This window comes from Gymnodraco acuticeps, unplaced genomic scaffold (genome assembly GCF_902827175.1).
Source record: "Gymnodraco acuticeps unplaced genomic scaffold, fGymAcu1.1, whole genome shotgun sequence".
In the NCBI taxonomy this organism is placed as follows: domain Eukaryota; kingdom Metazoa; phylum Chordata; class Actinopteri; order Perciformes; family Bathydraconidae; genus Gymnodraco; species Gymnodraco acuticeps.
This window is the reverse complement of record NW_022990764.1, coordinates 626,318-641,352: the sequence shown is the minus strand read 5'-3', so window position 1 is coordinate 641,352 and position 15,035 is coordinate 626,318. Positions and strand designations below refer to the sequence as shown.

Below are 15,035 nucleotides of genomic sequence, written 5' to 3'. Positions count from 1 at the left end.
AAAACATGAAGTCTGAGGATAATGGAAAGAGAGAGAGAGATGTTGAGGAGGTCGCTTCAACATCAAGGGAGAACAGAAGTGGTTGCAGTTGCGCTCAGAGCTCTGAAAAAAGTAGTTAGTTCAACGTCATCTATCCACATAACACTTGAAATAGCAGACAGTAGAATAAGTATCAGCTTCTAGATTCTGTTCCTGTTTGTGAGTTCAGAAAAAAAAGCATGGTTCTAGCCCAAGCAGCCATTTTACTTTGATGAATGTTTTTCGGTCACATCATACGCATTTTGGGTGGAAATACTTTTGAGAATCACCAACTCTTCAGCCATTTTGTTCATATTTGGCTACAGAAGAGTATGGCAAATTAAAATGATTTAAGTCATGCTGAGAGATGCATATTTTCATCTCTGTTATCTCCTGCTTTGATACAGGAAACTTAATTTGCATTTATATGAGGAAATGATTTTGAGCCCAATTGGCACAAACTGATGCACAAGCAAATAAAGTCTGCAGTGTGTATCAGGGACCTTCAACAATGTGTTCAGAAATAAAAAAACACAATGTTTTTCAAAGATTTGACATTTACTTCCACACCTCACTTTATTTTCAAGTGAGCATTGAAGGTCAGCAGGAACATTCTTCACAGCAAGGTTGTGCAGCTCTTTATAAATTGGCTGTGATTTTTTATGAAGATTGATTATTTACAATTTACCAACATAAGATACTCTCAGACAATAAGGTAATGATGACAGGCAAACCATAGTTCCCTTTGAAGGTATTGATACTTTATTTTAATCAAATAATTAGAAAATACATTTGTGTTTTAACTTAGGCTATACTATGTTTAATCAAGTACTTTTTTATACCAATACTTTGTTTGATGATTTCCATTTTCTACTACTTTATAATTATACTCTGCCATATTATGCTAAATTATGTAAAGTTACATTTCATTAAGCCCTAAGTGAAATTTACCCAGCAATATAAAGAAAATAGTACAAACCATTACCAGCTGAATGGACACATTAAAAGCATCACCAATTATAATTAATCAACATAACATACACTTTTCTGAAATGGACCATTTGTAATTTTACTTTTTGTTCTACATGTCTGCACTGTGGTATTTTTGCTTAAAAGCTCTGAATACTTCTTCCACCACTGCTTACTGTAGGGCAGAGAAGCCTGAGGTACTGCAGATTTACTTGGATTGTCACTATTGTCACGCTGAGTGCAGTTTATTGTTACATTTCAAGAACTAGAAAAGTATTTTTTATGATGAGGTTTGAGTTTGAGAGGGGTCAAGGAAGTTGTAAAAAACGATCTTTTTTTTCTTCACCAGCAAGGAGGTACAAGAGCATGCTGAAGTTGCTCAAGCAACAGGTCATTTGCCTTCCTTTGCTGGAGATGCCCATTCAAATATAAACCAACTTCATACAATGTCCACTTACGTTGAAAGCACTGCTATACCCTCAAGAAAAGGCATCTCCAAATCTATCCAATCATAGGCAACCACTTTGCGCATTTTTGGACTTCTCCGCGACATTTGTGCATCAATTAAGTCTCAATTATGTTTAACAAGAGTTTGCCTCAAGAAAGAATAAGTCGTACATTACATGTTTCCATCATTTTGACAGCATGAAGCTCGTGAATGACGCACGCAGACGCAGGGGGTCATAGCCCATAGTATATAAAGACAGTCACAAAGGCAACCGTAGACACCACCAGACTTCCCCATTAAACACCTCTACCTGTACCGGCTGCTATGTCTCTGGAGGGTTCACTCTTCACAGCCCCAGAGGACAGCGGGGATCCGGTCCTGAATGTCTCCACATGGGAGCAGCACCAGTACCATATCTGGCTCCCTGGCATCGGGATCGCTGCTGTCTACGGGATCATCATTTTCGTGGGTCTGGTGGGGAATGTCACGTTAATGAGGACGTGTCTGATGGTGAAGTCCATGCGCACGGTGCCCAACTTGTTCCTATCCAGCCTGGCTCTGGGGGACGTGCTGCTGCTGCTGACCTGCGCCCCGGTGGACGCCAGCCGGTACCTGGTGGACGAGTGGCTGTTTGGCCGCGTTGGATGCAAACTGATCCCGTTCATCCAGCTCAGCTCGGTGGGAGTCTCCGTGTTCACCCTCACTGCTCTCTCCGCTGACCGGTAACTCAGGCATGCTTTTATAAAAGTGTTATTAGCTTATCTTCTTCTTGAATCCTTAAAGCGTGAGTCTTCTTTAGATTTAATATAACAACCAGAATGGCATTTACTGATGCAACATGACATGAGGACTATAGGGTTATGTTTATGCTCACACATTTACCCCCTTATGAACGTCTTTATAATGTTCTGGATTGTTTATGTTTATTTATCAAATTGGCTGTTCTGTTATCTGCACATTTTATTTGGAATGACTGTGTATATAAATGACTATAAATCCACCGACAGACCAAATCCGTTATCAGATATTTGTCTGTTTCCCCCATGAAATACTTATCATAATATCAGTGGAATGCAGTCTTGTTTTATCTTAACCTTTAATTATAGATCATGCTTTATTCATTTATTGATTATAGAAATACTTTATCAAATCTTAATCTGAATATCAGAAGTATAGTACATCCAAATTACATTATATGAGTAAAGTAGTTACTTTACATCAATAATGTCCTCTGGTAGGGAAAGTGTATTCTTGTGTTTTTGAGTTGCTGTTAAATTGAGGGACACCCATACTGGTTTTCAAGATGATTAACAGATTAAAAAAATAGAAAGTACATCAAAATGTGTTTATTTTCTCACACTGTTATCTAATCTCCAGTGGCGGAGCCAGGACATTTTCAGTGGGGTGGCCAGGATGGAACCAGTGATCATTTTGGGGTGGCATTGAAATCACTATTATATGAACATAAAAATACATTACAGGGTTATTTAAGGCACCTACAACACACCTCTACATTATTTGGGATTAAGCTAGTGGTGGAATAGATCAAATAATATTCAGTATATCTAACTATTTTTGTTCTTATTCCCACAGGCAAAATAACAACGAAGCTTACATTATACAAATGTAATGCAATATATACAGACTGTTTAGCTTATGGTGATCAGCAGCCCTATGAGCTCATTCTCTCAGTGTATCATCAGGAATACAGAGACACACACACATCATTTAAATAAGAGTTTTTAAATTAAATGATTGGTTAAGAATAAACATCTTAAAGTAAATAACAATAAACAATAGCCCTTAACCCTGTAAGGCCCCCGGTTGTAATTTTACAACATTACTTTAAGCTATCCAAAAAAGTCAGTAAATGGGTTTTTTTAAATACTACATTTACATAGTCAACAGGTCCTTTTGTTCAGCCTCACCATGCTATTGGGTAGTAAATGTGTTTATAGGTCCTGCCCTCTGGCCATACATAAGACTAACATTCCTGACAATAGATCTCAATAGTCATCTTTTATGGTGTAAATGCCTTTTTAATAATAACATTTTTGAATGGAGCATTCTCAACACGAATGCATCAATCCAAATGAATATAACTTAAATATGTGGGAAAATACTGTGTTTGAAATGTATAATTGAAATGAGACGTTAGCTTTTTGTTTTGATATATATATTGTATTCCAGTCTCCCTTCAGATATGTTAAGTGGCAAGTTAAATGAATTGTAAGTTTAGTGAGTACATTATCAATATAACGTTATATTAATGTTAATTATTGATGAATGATGAAAGGTTACTTATTTTTTTCTTAATGTTCTAAAATTGTTTGGGCCCCCGTGGTGAGGGTGTTTGGGGTGGCCAATAGGGTGGCCAGGATTCAGCTGGGGGTGGCCACCCCCCAGCTCCGCCACTGCTAATCTCTGGTTATTTATTGAGAATAACACAATGATAATATCTCTGAAAATGATTCAGATACTGCGAGGGAAGAAATCGTCTCTTTAGTAACACTGGTCTAAGCACAGATGTGCAGGCACTGGCAGTGACGATTAGTCTAATTATTCCTTCTTCATGAGTCCCATAGAACAACGGTAATTTAATTGAAGGGCAGAGCTACGGTATCCTGGTGAAGATGAATCAACCTAAAGAGAATACATTTTTCGAAAAATACAGAAGGGCAGAAAGAGATCTTCTTTTATTCTCAGCAGCACTTAGATTCTCGAAGCAAAAACAAACATTAAATATCAGTAATGATTCATAAACCCTCATCCTTGATCTTTAACTCAAACTATCAAGGGGTTAAAAGAATCGACTGTGGTTCCTGATGAAAGACTAATTACATTTTCTCTCTCATTTTGTCAGATGAGCTATCAAAGTGAACTTGTATCTGCAGTTGAATATTAATCAGCTGGCTAACACTGATGCATCTATAGAATTGTTTATTAGTGTGTGTTGTAAATAAATAAAAGTAAATCTTTCTTGGAATAAAATAAGTATGTGATCCTTTTTCAGTAATAGGAGGTGCTCTAAACAATTACATACTGTATGTTTAGCAGTTATTTTGACTTCTTTATGCAAACAGTCTTTCCACACAATGCCAAAATGTTGCCTAAATACTCCTCATATTCTTTTCCTCTCTGTTCAGGTACAGAGCTATAGTCAGACCTCTGGACATCCACAGGTCCAGCGCTACTCGGAGTATCTGTCTCCGAGCGGGGGCTATCTGGCTGCTCTCGATGAGCCTGGCCATCCCTGAGGCTGTGTTTTCCGACCTGCACACCTTCACCACCAGCCACACCAACGAGACATTTGTGACCTGTGCCCCTTACCCCAGCGCGGGGGAGCTGCACCCCAAAATCCACTCCACTGCCTTCTTCCTCATCTTCTACATCATCCCACTCTTCACCATATCTGTTTACTACTGCTTCATTGCTCACAGTCTGGTCAGGAGCTCCGTGGAAATCCCTGCTGAAGGAAACCTGCACCTCCAGAAACAGGTCTGAGAAGGTTCCTTATCCTTTTTCTTATTTATAAAGAGAAACCACTCTCTAAACCATATTTGGTCAACCTACTGAGAGAAACTGATTTATATGATATCCTTAGACATGCAAAACTCAATGAGGATAGAAAAATGGCAATGCTATCATGATGTTAAGCAGCTATGACGTTTGCTGCACCATCATATTTTAGTGAACAAATACAAAGGAATGTAGGTGACACTACAATCATTAAGATTAATCCTCTGAGGACCATGACAAGACAATCAACCCAATAGCTTTTGAGATATTTCAGTGTAGATCAAAGACACAAGCTAATTTCTTCTCTCTCTACTCTCCCGGCAGATCAAGTCCAGAAAGCGTCTGGCCAAAACGGTGCTGGTGTTTGTCGGCTTGTTTGCCGTCTGTTGGCTGCCAAGTCACGTGCTCTACCTGTACCGCTCCTACCACTACGACCTGGTGGACACCTCGCTGGGCCACTTCATCGCCAGTGTGTGCGCTCGCATTTTGGCTTTCACCAACTCCTGTGTGAACCCATTTGCCCTCTACCTGATGAGCAAAAGCTTCAGAAAACACTTCAACAAGCAGCTCCTGTGCTGCACTTCCCCCAGCCGCTTCAACAGTCAAAACAGTGGAAGCACCAACATCACCACCGTCTGAAAGGAACGGTGTCCTCTTTAACATGATTACACATGTGCTTCACAGCAATGGAGGCATGTTCAGCGTCTTTGCTCACACATGTTTACTTCTGCTTTAGAAGTGACAACCTCAGTGTGAATTGCTAGCGGTTTAGAAAGATTGGGTCGCGTTTGGTGGGATGATAGGGGGTCAAGGAGAGGGATAGATGACGATTGTTTGGGGATGACCTCAGTCGAACATAGTCAGGGTGTGTTTGAGTGTCTTGGAACATAGGAGTTGAGTCTGCAGGGTGTGGGCACGTCTAGAAAGGTGTCATGCTTTATTATGCAAGCACTGCAGATGTGAAGTCGCTTGACGATGTCACAAACATGTAGAGAAAATATATTTTATCATTGCATGAGGTTAATATTTGATAAAACATTTAAAAGTTTTCTCTGTTGGCCCTTTCTAAAATGTATATGATTGTGTAAAAATAAATGTAGTTGTTGGTGCCTAATAGCTAAGTGTATAGGGCCTAACCACATGAGCAAGTCCCCACTTCAATTCCCATATGGTCGGACTGTTTACTGCACGTGCTTTTCCTAGTCTTTCATCATCTTAAAAAAAAAAAAACAGATTACATCAAGTGTCATTTGCAGTGGAAACCATGCATGAGAGGCCCGACCTTAGATTTGTGGTGCATGTTTCTATTTTAAAAAATGACAGCTAAATATATATAAAGCAGAAAGACCATCTGACATTTGATGTTTGTCAAATATTCTGAACATCTGCTGTTGTGCAGAGTAGAGAAGTTTTATGGGACATTTGTGAAATATTGAGTTATTAGAATTGTCAAATGTCAAAATACATAGACGTGTTCCTGTTAAATTGTGTGCTATTTAATGTTGGTTGGCAGTACCTCTGTATGTATACATATCTTTGTACTTTCTAAATTGTGTTTAATGTGGCTTTCTAATGTAGAGAGAGTTGCAACTAAGAATTATTCTCATTGTTGATTCATTTTAAAGTCTACAAAATATCCCAATTTTGGATTAATCTAATCGTTTAAGCTTTAGTATTATATTGTAGATAGTGGTTTTATATTGAAGCCACAATGTATGTACTATAACTGCTGTGTGAAGTGTTGTTTTGAATTGTCTTCACATGAATATCTTGATGTTTATATCTAATAAAACTTTATCGAGATGTATGAGCTCCTGTGGCCATAACTTTTCGAAAGGGGTTTTGTGATTGTAACATTTAGGCAGTAACATCTCAATGAACAAAAACATAAAACCTTTTGTAACCTATCAGGTTTCTGAGATTCTGTGGCTCTGCTGCATATCTCCATGCAAAGTAAAAGTCTCTGCTGCGTATCTGTTGCAAAGTAAAGGGCTCTGCTGGATATATCTTTGCAAGTTGGAAGACTCTGCATATCTGACCTTTACCCACTCCAACACACATGGTCAGAGCTCAGAGCAGAGGTGTAAATTTAATTAGATTTAATTTGAATGCAGGACACAGACTCCGTGAATGCATAAGATAAGAAAATATTTATTTACTGGGTTCTATTGAATGAAGTTGGATGAGGGGAAAGGTCTGGCTGGTGGAGGCGAAAAGAAGACGGGAGCTGGTGGCTGGGGAAGTATAGAGAGAGAACTTGAGGACACAATTCAAGAGACAGGTGATGCACCATGTTTGCTTTACATTTTGAATGAATGGATGAAGAATCTGATACAGTGCAGAGCAGAGGAGGGATGGATTGCAGGTGTGCAGTTTGGAGAAGTCTAGAAGCATGAAGCACTGACCAGGGTTAGTGAACCCTGAGCCTGTGTATCCCTGGAGAAACGTACAGACTGCGGCTCATGGTTTAACACCTTCTTTCTCACAAGTTGAGACAAAGCATTTGATTGTGAGTTTTTGAGTCTCCCGTACCTTATATATATCTACAAAGACTCAGTGGATCCATAGCACTCTCATTCTTGAGCCAATGATGAGAACAAATACAATACAGTTCCAGCAGCGAGTCTTACTTTGAAATTCTCGTTGCCTTGAACTAACCTGGACCCTTAACACAATCCCACTGTGAACTGTGGCTCCACAGAATGCCAACATTAGTGGTTTTTGATCTTATGTGCCCCCTGTACTCAGAACCTTCCCTTTGTAGCGCATGGACCACAAGATGCTAGACACAAGCAGCAGAAAAAACCTATAAAAACACGCACATACACCCACACTCTACAAAACTTTTGCTGAAAGCCAAGGTTTTTTTTTGTGCCTTTTAGGTGGACTTGTCAAGTTATCTCAGCTCAAACAAGATATTTAAAGTCTCTGAAAAATTGACCTTTTAGGGTGACATTTGAATCCGGGAAATGAATTCCCTTTCAGCAACATCGCATACGAGACTCTATCTCTCAGTTTATCAGATCATTTTTTCTCGCTACAGTTTATAGGTCACAGGCCTTTTCCTCTAATATTTCCAACTTATTTAGTTGGTTTAATATTTATTCTAATTCCATGTTTGATTGATTGATTGATTGAAAAGTTTATTAACAGCTTGTATATTGGGTACAGTACAGTACAACTCAAAACATACAATTGTTAAGGGGATGCAGACCAGAGAAAGACTTTCGTCTTGTTTACATCAGGGTCCCCCATTTCCAATTCATCATGTCATTTAAGACATATAAGACATATTTGACATACAGATGGCTTATTTACAATTTACATACAGGTGGTTTTTTACATACAGATTGCTTATTTACAATTTGCTTATTACATATTTTACAGTTTAACATTGAACACCTCTCATCTTGAGGGGCTTTAACCAGTCAAAGAAAAAGCTCAGGATCTTTATGTCAGCTGAATTTATTGTAGGAAGTTATGTGGATCCGCACTCAGGGTAACAATGATGTGGTGACATTCATAGAAATGTAAAAAAACTCACTTCGCAAGTCCTCAAATGCCTGCAAACATGCACTTTACATTACGGGTCAGAAACCACAATACCATATTTGAGCCTTACAGTCAGGAATTGCAATTGTGTAAATAGGAGCCAATTAAAGCTAAAACAGTGAAGTCCCACCTGCTGAATGAAATCACTTGTCCAGCTTTCTAACATATATAGACATTTTTATTCATTGGGATAAACCCCTTGAGATGCACCATCTCGTTTTCAAGGGGGTCCCGACAATAGCAACAACTTACATACATAAACAAGAAGACAAAATACAGTCTGTTAAGTAAAATTCAAGCAATGCACACAATCATTACAATTTGAGACAGTCGAGCAAATCAGTTTCATCAATATCAGTTTCATTAATAACAGTTGAAAGTGAGATGATAATGCATGTTTAAACATACCCAATGATGCAAGAGATCTAATAGCAGCAGGTAAAGTATTCCAGTCTGTTGGAGCTTTGAACATGAATGCTTTTCTGCCAATCAATGTTTTTGCAGAGGGGACAGCGAAATAAATCTGAACAGAATGTCTAACTTGATGATTTGGTGAGTAGGGTACAAAATACTGCTTTAAATAAGGGGGATAGTTAAGATAAATGCATTTAAATATCAGCTGAAGCCAATGCGTGCCTTCTTACATTTAAAGAAGGCCATTTAAGTTGGTTATACATTGTGCAGTGATGTGTACATAAAAAAAAATTAAAAAAAACTTTTTACAAAATACAGTATTTACTCTTAGTGGATACAGAGTCTTCTTCTTTCTTGCTTTACAACCCAAGATTTTTGTCATTTTCAAACTTGTAGTCCTCAATGGATACGTACTCAAGGGACATGGCTTCTCAGTCTCCGGAGCCAATAATACTACTTTTTCACATTGGCAGTAGTACTACCAACAGCTGTAAACTGATTTGTTTGTATAATCTGGAAAGTTACCCATTGCAAGGTTTTGGAATAAAGTAGTATAGAATTTATGAAAAGGAAATAGAAAACACTTCATTATACATATAAAAATACAAAACCTGATACAAATGAACTGCAATATGAATATATTGGAACTTCTAATGCTTGTATCCAAAATAGCATGAATAACAATAATTATATCAAAAGCAACAATACTATAAAATACAGATGACTGATTTAGTTTCCATGTTCTCTCGATGTCCATTTTTTCCCTTGCCAGGGACAAGGCACAAATGTGAAGGACAATCAGCATGGGGCGCACAAAGAGGCAAGGTTTCAGGGCAGAGACGTCTCATTGATAGAGGAGGAAGTCCTTGATACTGTGAGGGAGGGAGAGGCCAGAGGCTCGGTGGAGACGACTCCTTCCCAGACTTCGACGAATACCGAGGCGACAGAGCTGCGACAGAGAGCAGGGACCTGGGCAGAGATAAAGGGTAGGTTTGTTACACCTCAGAACGAATAAATGGAGTTTATGTAACATGCATGAGTGTCTACAGCAAACCTTTTTTCTGCAACGTGTCCCTAACTGTGCTGTTTGGCAATGAGAGATCCAGAGGAGTCTTTCCCTCTGCATTCCTACAACACCCATCAGCCCCGAAGTCCAGCAGGAGATCCACAACGTTGGCTCTTCCACTTCGAACTGCAGCATGTAAAGGACTGTCCTGCCCACACCCGATCCGAACATCTGCTCCTACACAGTCACACAAAGTGGTTTAACAACAGATTCAGTAAAGGGCAAACAGACAAATAACAAGATTCAGACCTTGAACACAAAAAAACCTTGAAGTGGCCACGCTGGTTTGTTTGGGTCACAATTAAAAGGAAGCTGTACAGAGACAAAATAGGTGTCTATTAAAAACATGAAAAGATGGAAACCTATGGAAGAACTCTGACAAAATGTACTTCTGTATCTTCAAATCGTTAAATCTTCAGATTTTTTTGAATTCTCAAATGTGTTTTTTTTTTTTTACGCCTAAACCTAAAGATATACAGTCCACTATAACAATTCAAAAGCACCAAATATTCCCATTTTATAGACTGGAAACAGAATCATATTTGGTATTTATAATGGAAAAAAATCATCTTGAAGTGTTTAATGGCTATTCACATGTTGTGACAATGAAACTCCTCTAATGACACGCTATATGCTACTTTATGCCTTTGGTTTGATTAATTCCTCTGGGATATTTTTATTTGACTTGTGTAAAAGGTTTTTGAGGTTGTTGAAAAATAATTTTGTCATTTTTGTTTCTGTTATTGATTAAAATCAGTAAAACCAGCAAAGGCAACACTTTTTTTACTCTGTATATTGTGACAGTACATTACCTGAGCATAGCAGCGCCCTGACACAGGCTGCAGTCTGGGCCATGCAGGCAGAGTACAGCGGCGTCCCCCCCACCTGCAGCTCCATGTCGATGTGAGCTCCATACGACAGCAGCAACTCCAGACACTCTCTGTGACCTGATGGAGAAACAGCATGAGCATCTGTGCACTGACAGATCACATCTTTATACTTAGCATACATGTTTAAGACTCACCTTTCTTAGCAGCCTCATGTAGAGGTGATACTAGCTGGTAGGGGGTGTGTGTGGAGGCACCGTGCTGCAGCATGAGCCTGACACAAGCAGCACTCCCACTGCTGCAAGAGTTGAAGAGAGGTGTGGCACTATCTGTTGAAACTGCCTCCACCTATGGGGGATTTGAAAGAGAATGATACTGGGCCAGAAGCACTTGTAAACAACATAAAACAACAAATACGGTCTGTAGAAAAATGTCCTTGACTTATGATGGAGTGCTGTTTCATGCTAGAAGAGGGTAATGTAGCCTTGAGATGAGAATGAGCTACCATGGATGGTATAGAAAGCTCACCTCTTTCTTACTCCACACCTAAGATTTATTTTCAAACTTAAAGTCCTCAAAGAGCAATTAAATGATTTTATAGCTTTACATAGACAGTTATACTCCCTTTCCGCTTTATGTCTTTCAAATAAGTTGTATGAGCATGTCAGCCATGTGATACATGCACACATGTTTTTTTTAAACTGGCATGTACATTATCTCAGCTTCTCATTTATTTCATTTTGTGTTTTTGAATATGGGGCATTCTACCGAATTAGTACAAAGTGCGGTCCCACAACAAGAAAAACTATTTGAAAACTATTTAACAATGCAAAAGTATTCAGACATAGATATTTGCTAAGAATATGTTATGGTCTAGACTCTATTTAAACACAATGCATTCAATTAGATAGTGATAAGCTTAATATATACAAAAAGATCATTTAGGGTACTTTCTATTGGGAAGTAGCTGTCCCCAACCCTGACATTTAAATTTAAATTTCTGTAAATAACACTTAAAAATTGTTTTTAAATGTTGTTCAATGGTGTATTTAGAAGATCTTTATGATTACATTCAAACAGAAGTTGGACTATTTAGATTTATTGTGGATATCATTTATAAATAAAAAAAACTATACTCAAAAAATCATGTCCCCCTTTTTCATGTCACTACTGAAACACAAGGGGTTTTAGTCCAATGGCTGAGTCTGGTTTTTAGCCACACCCCTGCACTTTTGACAAGGCAGTGACACTGCATCCCTGTCCCTCATGGCTGAATGGCAAGTAGCTATATCCCATACTTTCAATATAAATCTGTTCCAAAATCTGAAAATCGGCCTGCCTTAAGAATTGTCACTACCGAACACATATTATCTTCAATTAAGTAAACTTTTTCGGGGTTTTATGCAAAGTATTATGTTTTTTATGTGTGCAATCCTCTTCAAAGACGTGTATGCTAGCCATGTACTTGCTAGCATTCTTTAGTTATGCTGAAACTTAGCTAGAATCGTCACTACCGAAACATATGGCTACGTTTCGGTAATTAACATGATCGTTTCGGTAGTGACAAAATGGAATGATAAGCAGGTAAATCCCACCATTTTGAAATAAATGTGTTTTAAAGTCTGAAATTCAGTGTGTTACTTTAAAGGTCTCTTATTATACTATTTTTAGGCATATATTATAGGTCTCAGATATATAAAAAAAACATGTCTATGAAGTGTTTTGCTCAAAATACCAAACAGATCACCCATTCTAGCCTCATTCCCCTCTATTTCAGCCTGTTACTAAAGTGCTGATTCTGGGTCAGTAGCTTCAAACATTCACACTTTAACATAAGGCATGTTATGAGTTAAGATTAAGCAATAAGGTTGAGGGAATATGATACAACCTTGAGAACAAGATACCGTGGTCACTACCGAAACAGTGGATGTTTTGTAAAAAATTAAGTATATTGAGTTATCAACTAAAATGATATGATACTGATTGGTTTAATGCATGTTCAATTTCAACAATCCTCAACTCTGGAATCAATATGATCAGTATTATGCATTTTACAAAGAAAGTTTGCATTGTGATTTTTATGAATTGTATAAATTGAACTTTGAAATTTGATTCATAATGAACTTTTATTAATTTAATTGTGAAAATCCTCAAGAAATATTTGTTAAAATACTATTTAGAGAAGGGAAGGTAAAACAATCTTAACAGGTTACTATAATACTTTTTTACTGCAGTGTATGTACTATGTTTCGGTAGTGACCATTTTTGGTAGAGGAAGAACATTCCAATACAGTCTGAAAATACGATATCAAAATGTACGGTTCTTTTACTAGATATGTGTAATTTAGATATGGTACAAAAAAAACATACAACATTTCAAGACATTTCCAACCTGACTTTAGTCCAATTCGGTAGAATGGCCTGGTTCAAGTGTTTAAAGTAGATATTTAGTTTTGAGGGGTCTGCTACACCAACTAGTAGGTTTTATAATTTTCACACTGTTGAAGACCAACAGATAGATGACTGCAATGAGCACTGATAATGTCCATAAAATCAGCTGATAACATTGAAAGTGGGTAATTAAACAGATGTACAATCTCAAGGTTTTTCTGTGTTCTCCATGTATGACAATTCAGATGAGAAACACCCCAAAAACAGTCTTTAGAATAAAAATACACAAATGTTCTTACATTTGCACCACTGTCCAGCAGGAACTTTGCACAAGCATAATGGCTGCCAAGGCAAGCTTCATGGAGAGGAGAGACTCTGTCCAAACTGAGCGTGTCTACATGGAAGCCCTGCAGGGAGATCAGAGGGAAATACAGTCAGATACAGCCTAGCATTGCATTGTGAGCAGACATCCAGGTGGACCCAAGTTCACCTGTGCGATGAGGCTCCTCAGGTGTAGCAGTCTGCCTTGGTAGGCGGCTTCATGGAGAGGAGTTCTGTCGGACCAGAAATCTAAAACACAACAATAATATCAGGAAGGTCTTCACATTTGGAAAACAACAAGATACGCTCATAGCCAACTGATCCTGCTCTTGGTTCATTGTATTGCTAAAATGACCTCATTTCAATGCATGTTTATCTGGTTGTTCAGGGTCATTACTCATTACAAACACCAAACCTATTGAACAATACACACTTAGGATTGTGTTTAGTACTGCAGAGCCAAGTAAACAATATGCTAATGGTTCAGGTACAATCAAACTGGTATCCTGACAAAAAAATGTAATGACACACTGATCTGTTTGTTTAACCTAACACATGCAAAGCTAAACCACACTTACTAGAAAGTTTCTGAATTTGTTCAAGAAAATACAAAAGTAATCAATTTGTGATTCTTTCATCACAGAAGAAAAATGAGCTTGAAAAGGACAAACAAGACAGAGAAAAAACTTACCAGCCATCAGTGAGTTGCATGCCAACCCCCCGTAGATGTACAGGGGCCTCTGCCAAGGTTGGGTGCAAAGGGAAACCTCAGTCTGAACTGCAACCATGATGTAAATGAAACAGAAGACGTGTCTAAGACTTACCAGGACTAAGGCTCACCCAGGAGAATACACGGACCTGTGGTCGGCCTTCCTTCTTCCCTCTCTTATCTGGGTCCTTGGCCACCTCCTCCACATTGCCACCTCCCGGCTCCCGCCCACCCTTGTCCCATTCCATGCATATAGTCTACAGTATGAGCATAACAATGGATTTCTTAGGGCTTGTTCTGATGATATACCTTGAATAAAGCAGTAAGAAATGCGCATACACACAACTAAAAGCAGAGCGGCACACAGGTTTGGACATGTTATTAAATAGAAAAAGAAGGGTGTTATCTATGCTCTGATAATATACTTTCTGAGCTTAAAATGATCTGCGACTGTATCAACATTTTATGAAAACACACAGTAAAAATGTCCTAAAGAAATGTATTCTGAAACAAAGCAAAACAGCTACTTATAACTCAACATGCTGACGCACATCCTCTGATTTATTACAGATTTATTTCATAACAACATAGTGTTGTTTTAGTAAGTTGAGTTCTTCAGTCACTGCAGGCAAGATGTAATGTTCAACTCTAATTGCAAGGCTATGCAAATCCCCATTGTTGGCCTTGTTCACCTCCTGTTCCACAGCTAATCTGTGTTTTGCCTTCAGAGCACTCTTTTTTGTTAAACTAATTTTGTTTACACTGTCTTGTAATGGTCTGGGAAAAGATGAAACTCCAACA

The 15,035-nt window shown here is 38.3% G+C and overlaps 2 protein-coding genes across 2 annotated transcripts; one reads left to right on the top strand and one right to left on the bottom strand.

The window, feature by feature from the left end:
• Positions 1 to 1,759: 1,759 nt before the first annotated feature.
• On the top strand, positions 1,760 to 5,593 carry LOC117556861 (gastrin-releasing peptide receptor-like). Its single transcript, XM_034232420.1, has 3 exons — positions 1,760 to 2,157; positions 4,582 to 4,933; positions 5,279 to 5,593. The coding sequence occupies exons 1-3, from the start codon at positions 1,760 to 1,762 to the stop codon at positions 5,591 to 5,593; spliced, it is 1,065 nt and encodes a 354-aa protein (XP_034088311.1).
• A 2,808-nt stretch (positions 5,594 to 8,401) lies between these two features.
• asb11 (ankyrin repeat and SOCS box containing 11) lies at positions 8,402 to 14,411 on the bottom strand. The gene is made up of 7 exons (XM_034232306.1): positions 14,217 to 14,411; positions 13,695 to 13,774; positions 13,504 to 13,611; positions 11,011 to 11,161; positions 10,799 to 10,933; positions 9,975 to 10,163; positions 8,402 to 9,889 (listed from the first exon to the last, which is right to left on the bottom strand). Exons 1-7 carry the CDS (start codon positions 14,311 to 14,313, stop codon positions 9,765 to 9,767), a joined length of 885 nt encoding a protein of 294 aa, XP_034088197.1. The 5' UTR covers positions 14,314 to 14,411; the 3' UTR covers positions 8,402 to 9,764.
• Between the last annotated feature and the right edge of the window lie 624 nt (positions 14,412 to 15,035).

Excerpts from the sequence above, each read along its gene's own strand:
- LOC117556861 (XM_034232420.1), top strand. The coding sequence starts at position 1,760 with ATGTCTCTGGAGGGTTCACTCTTCACAGCCCCAGAGGACAGCGGGGAT. Across the intron at positions 2,158-4,581 it reads ACTGCTCTCTCCGCTGACCG|GTACAGAGCTATAGTCAGAC; the intron begins GTAACTCAGGCA and ends CTCTCTGTTCAG. Across the intron at positions 4,934-5,278 it reads ACCTGCACCTCCAGAAACAG|ATCAAGTCCAGAAAGCGTCT; the intron begins GTCTGAGAAGGT and ends CTCTCCCGGCAG.
- asb11 (XM_034232306.1), bottom strand. The coding sequence starts at position 14,313 with ATGGTTGCAGTTCAGACTGAGGTTTCCCTTTGCACCCAACCTTGGCAG. Across the intron at positions 10,934-11,010 it reads ACATGAGGCTGCTAAGAAAG|GTCACAGAGAGTGTCTGGAG; the intron begins GTGAGTCTTAAA and ends TTTCTCCATCAG. Across the intron at positions 9,890-9,974 it reads GGACACGTTGCAGAAAAAAG|GTCCCTGCTCTCTGTCGCAG; the intron begins GTTTGCTGTAGA and ends ATCTCTGCCCAG.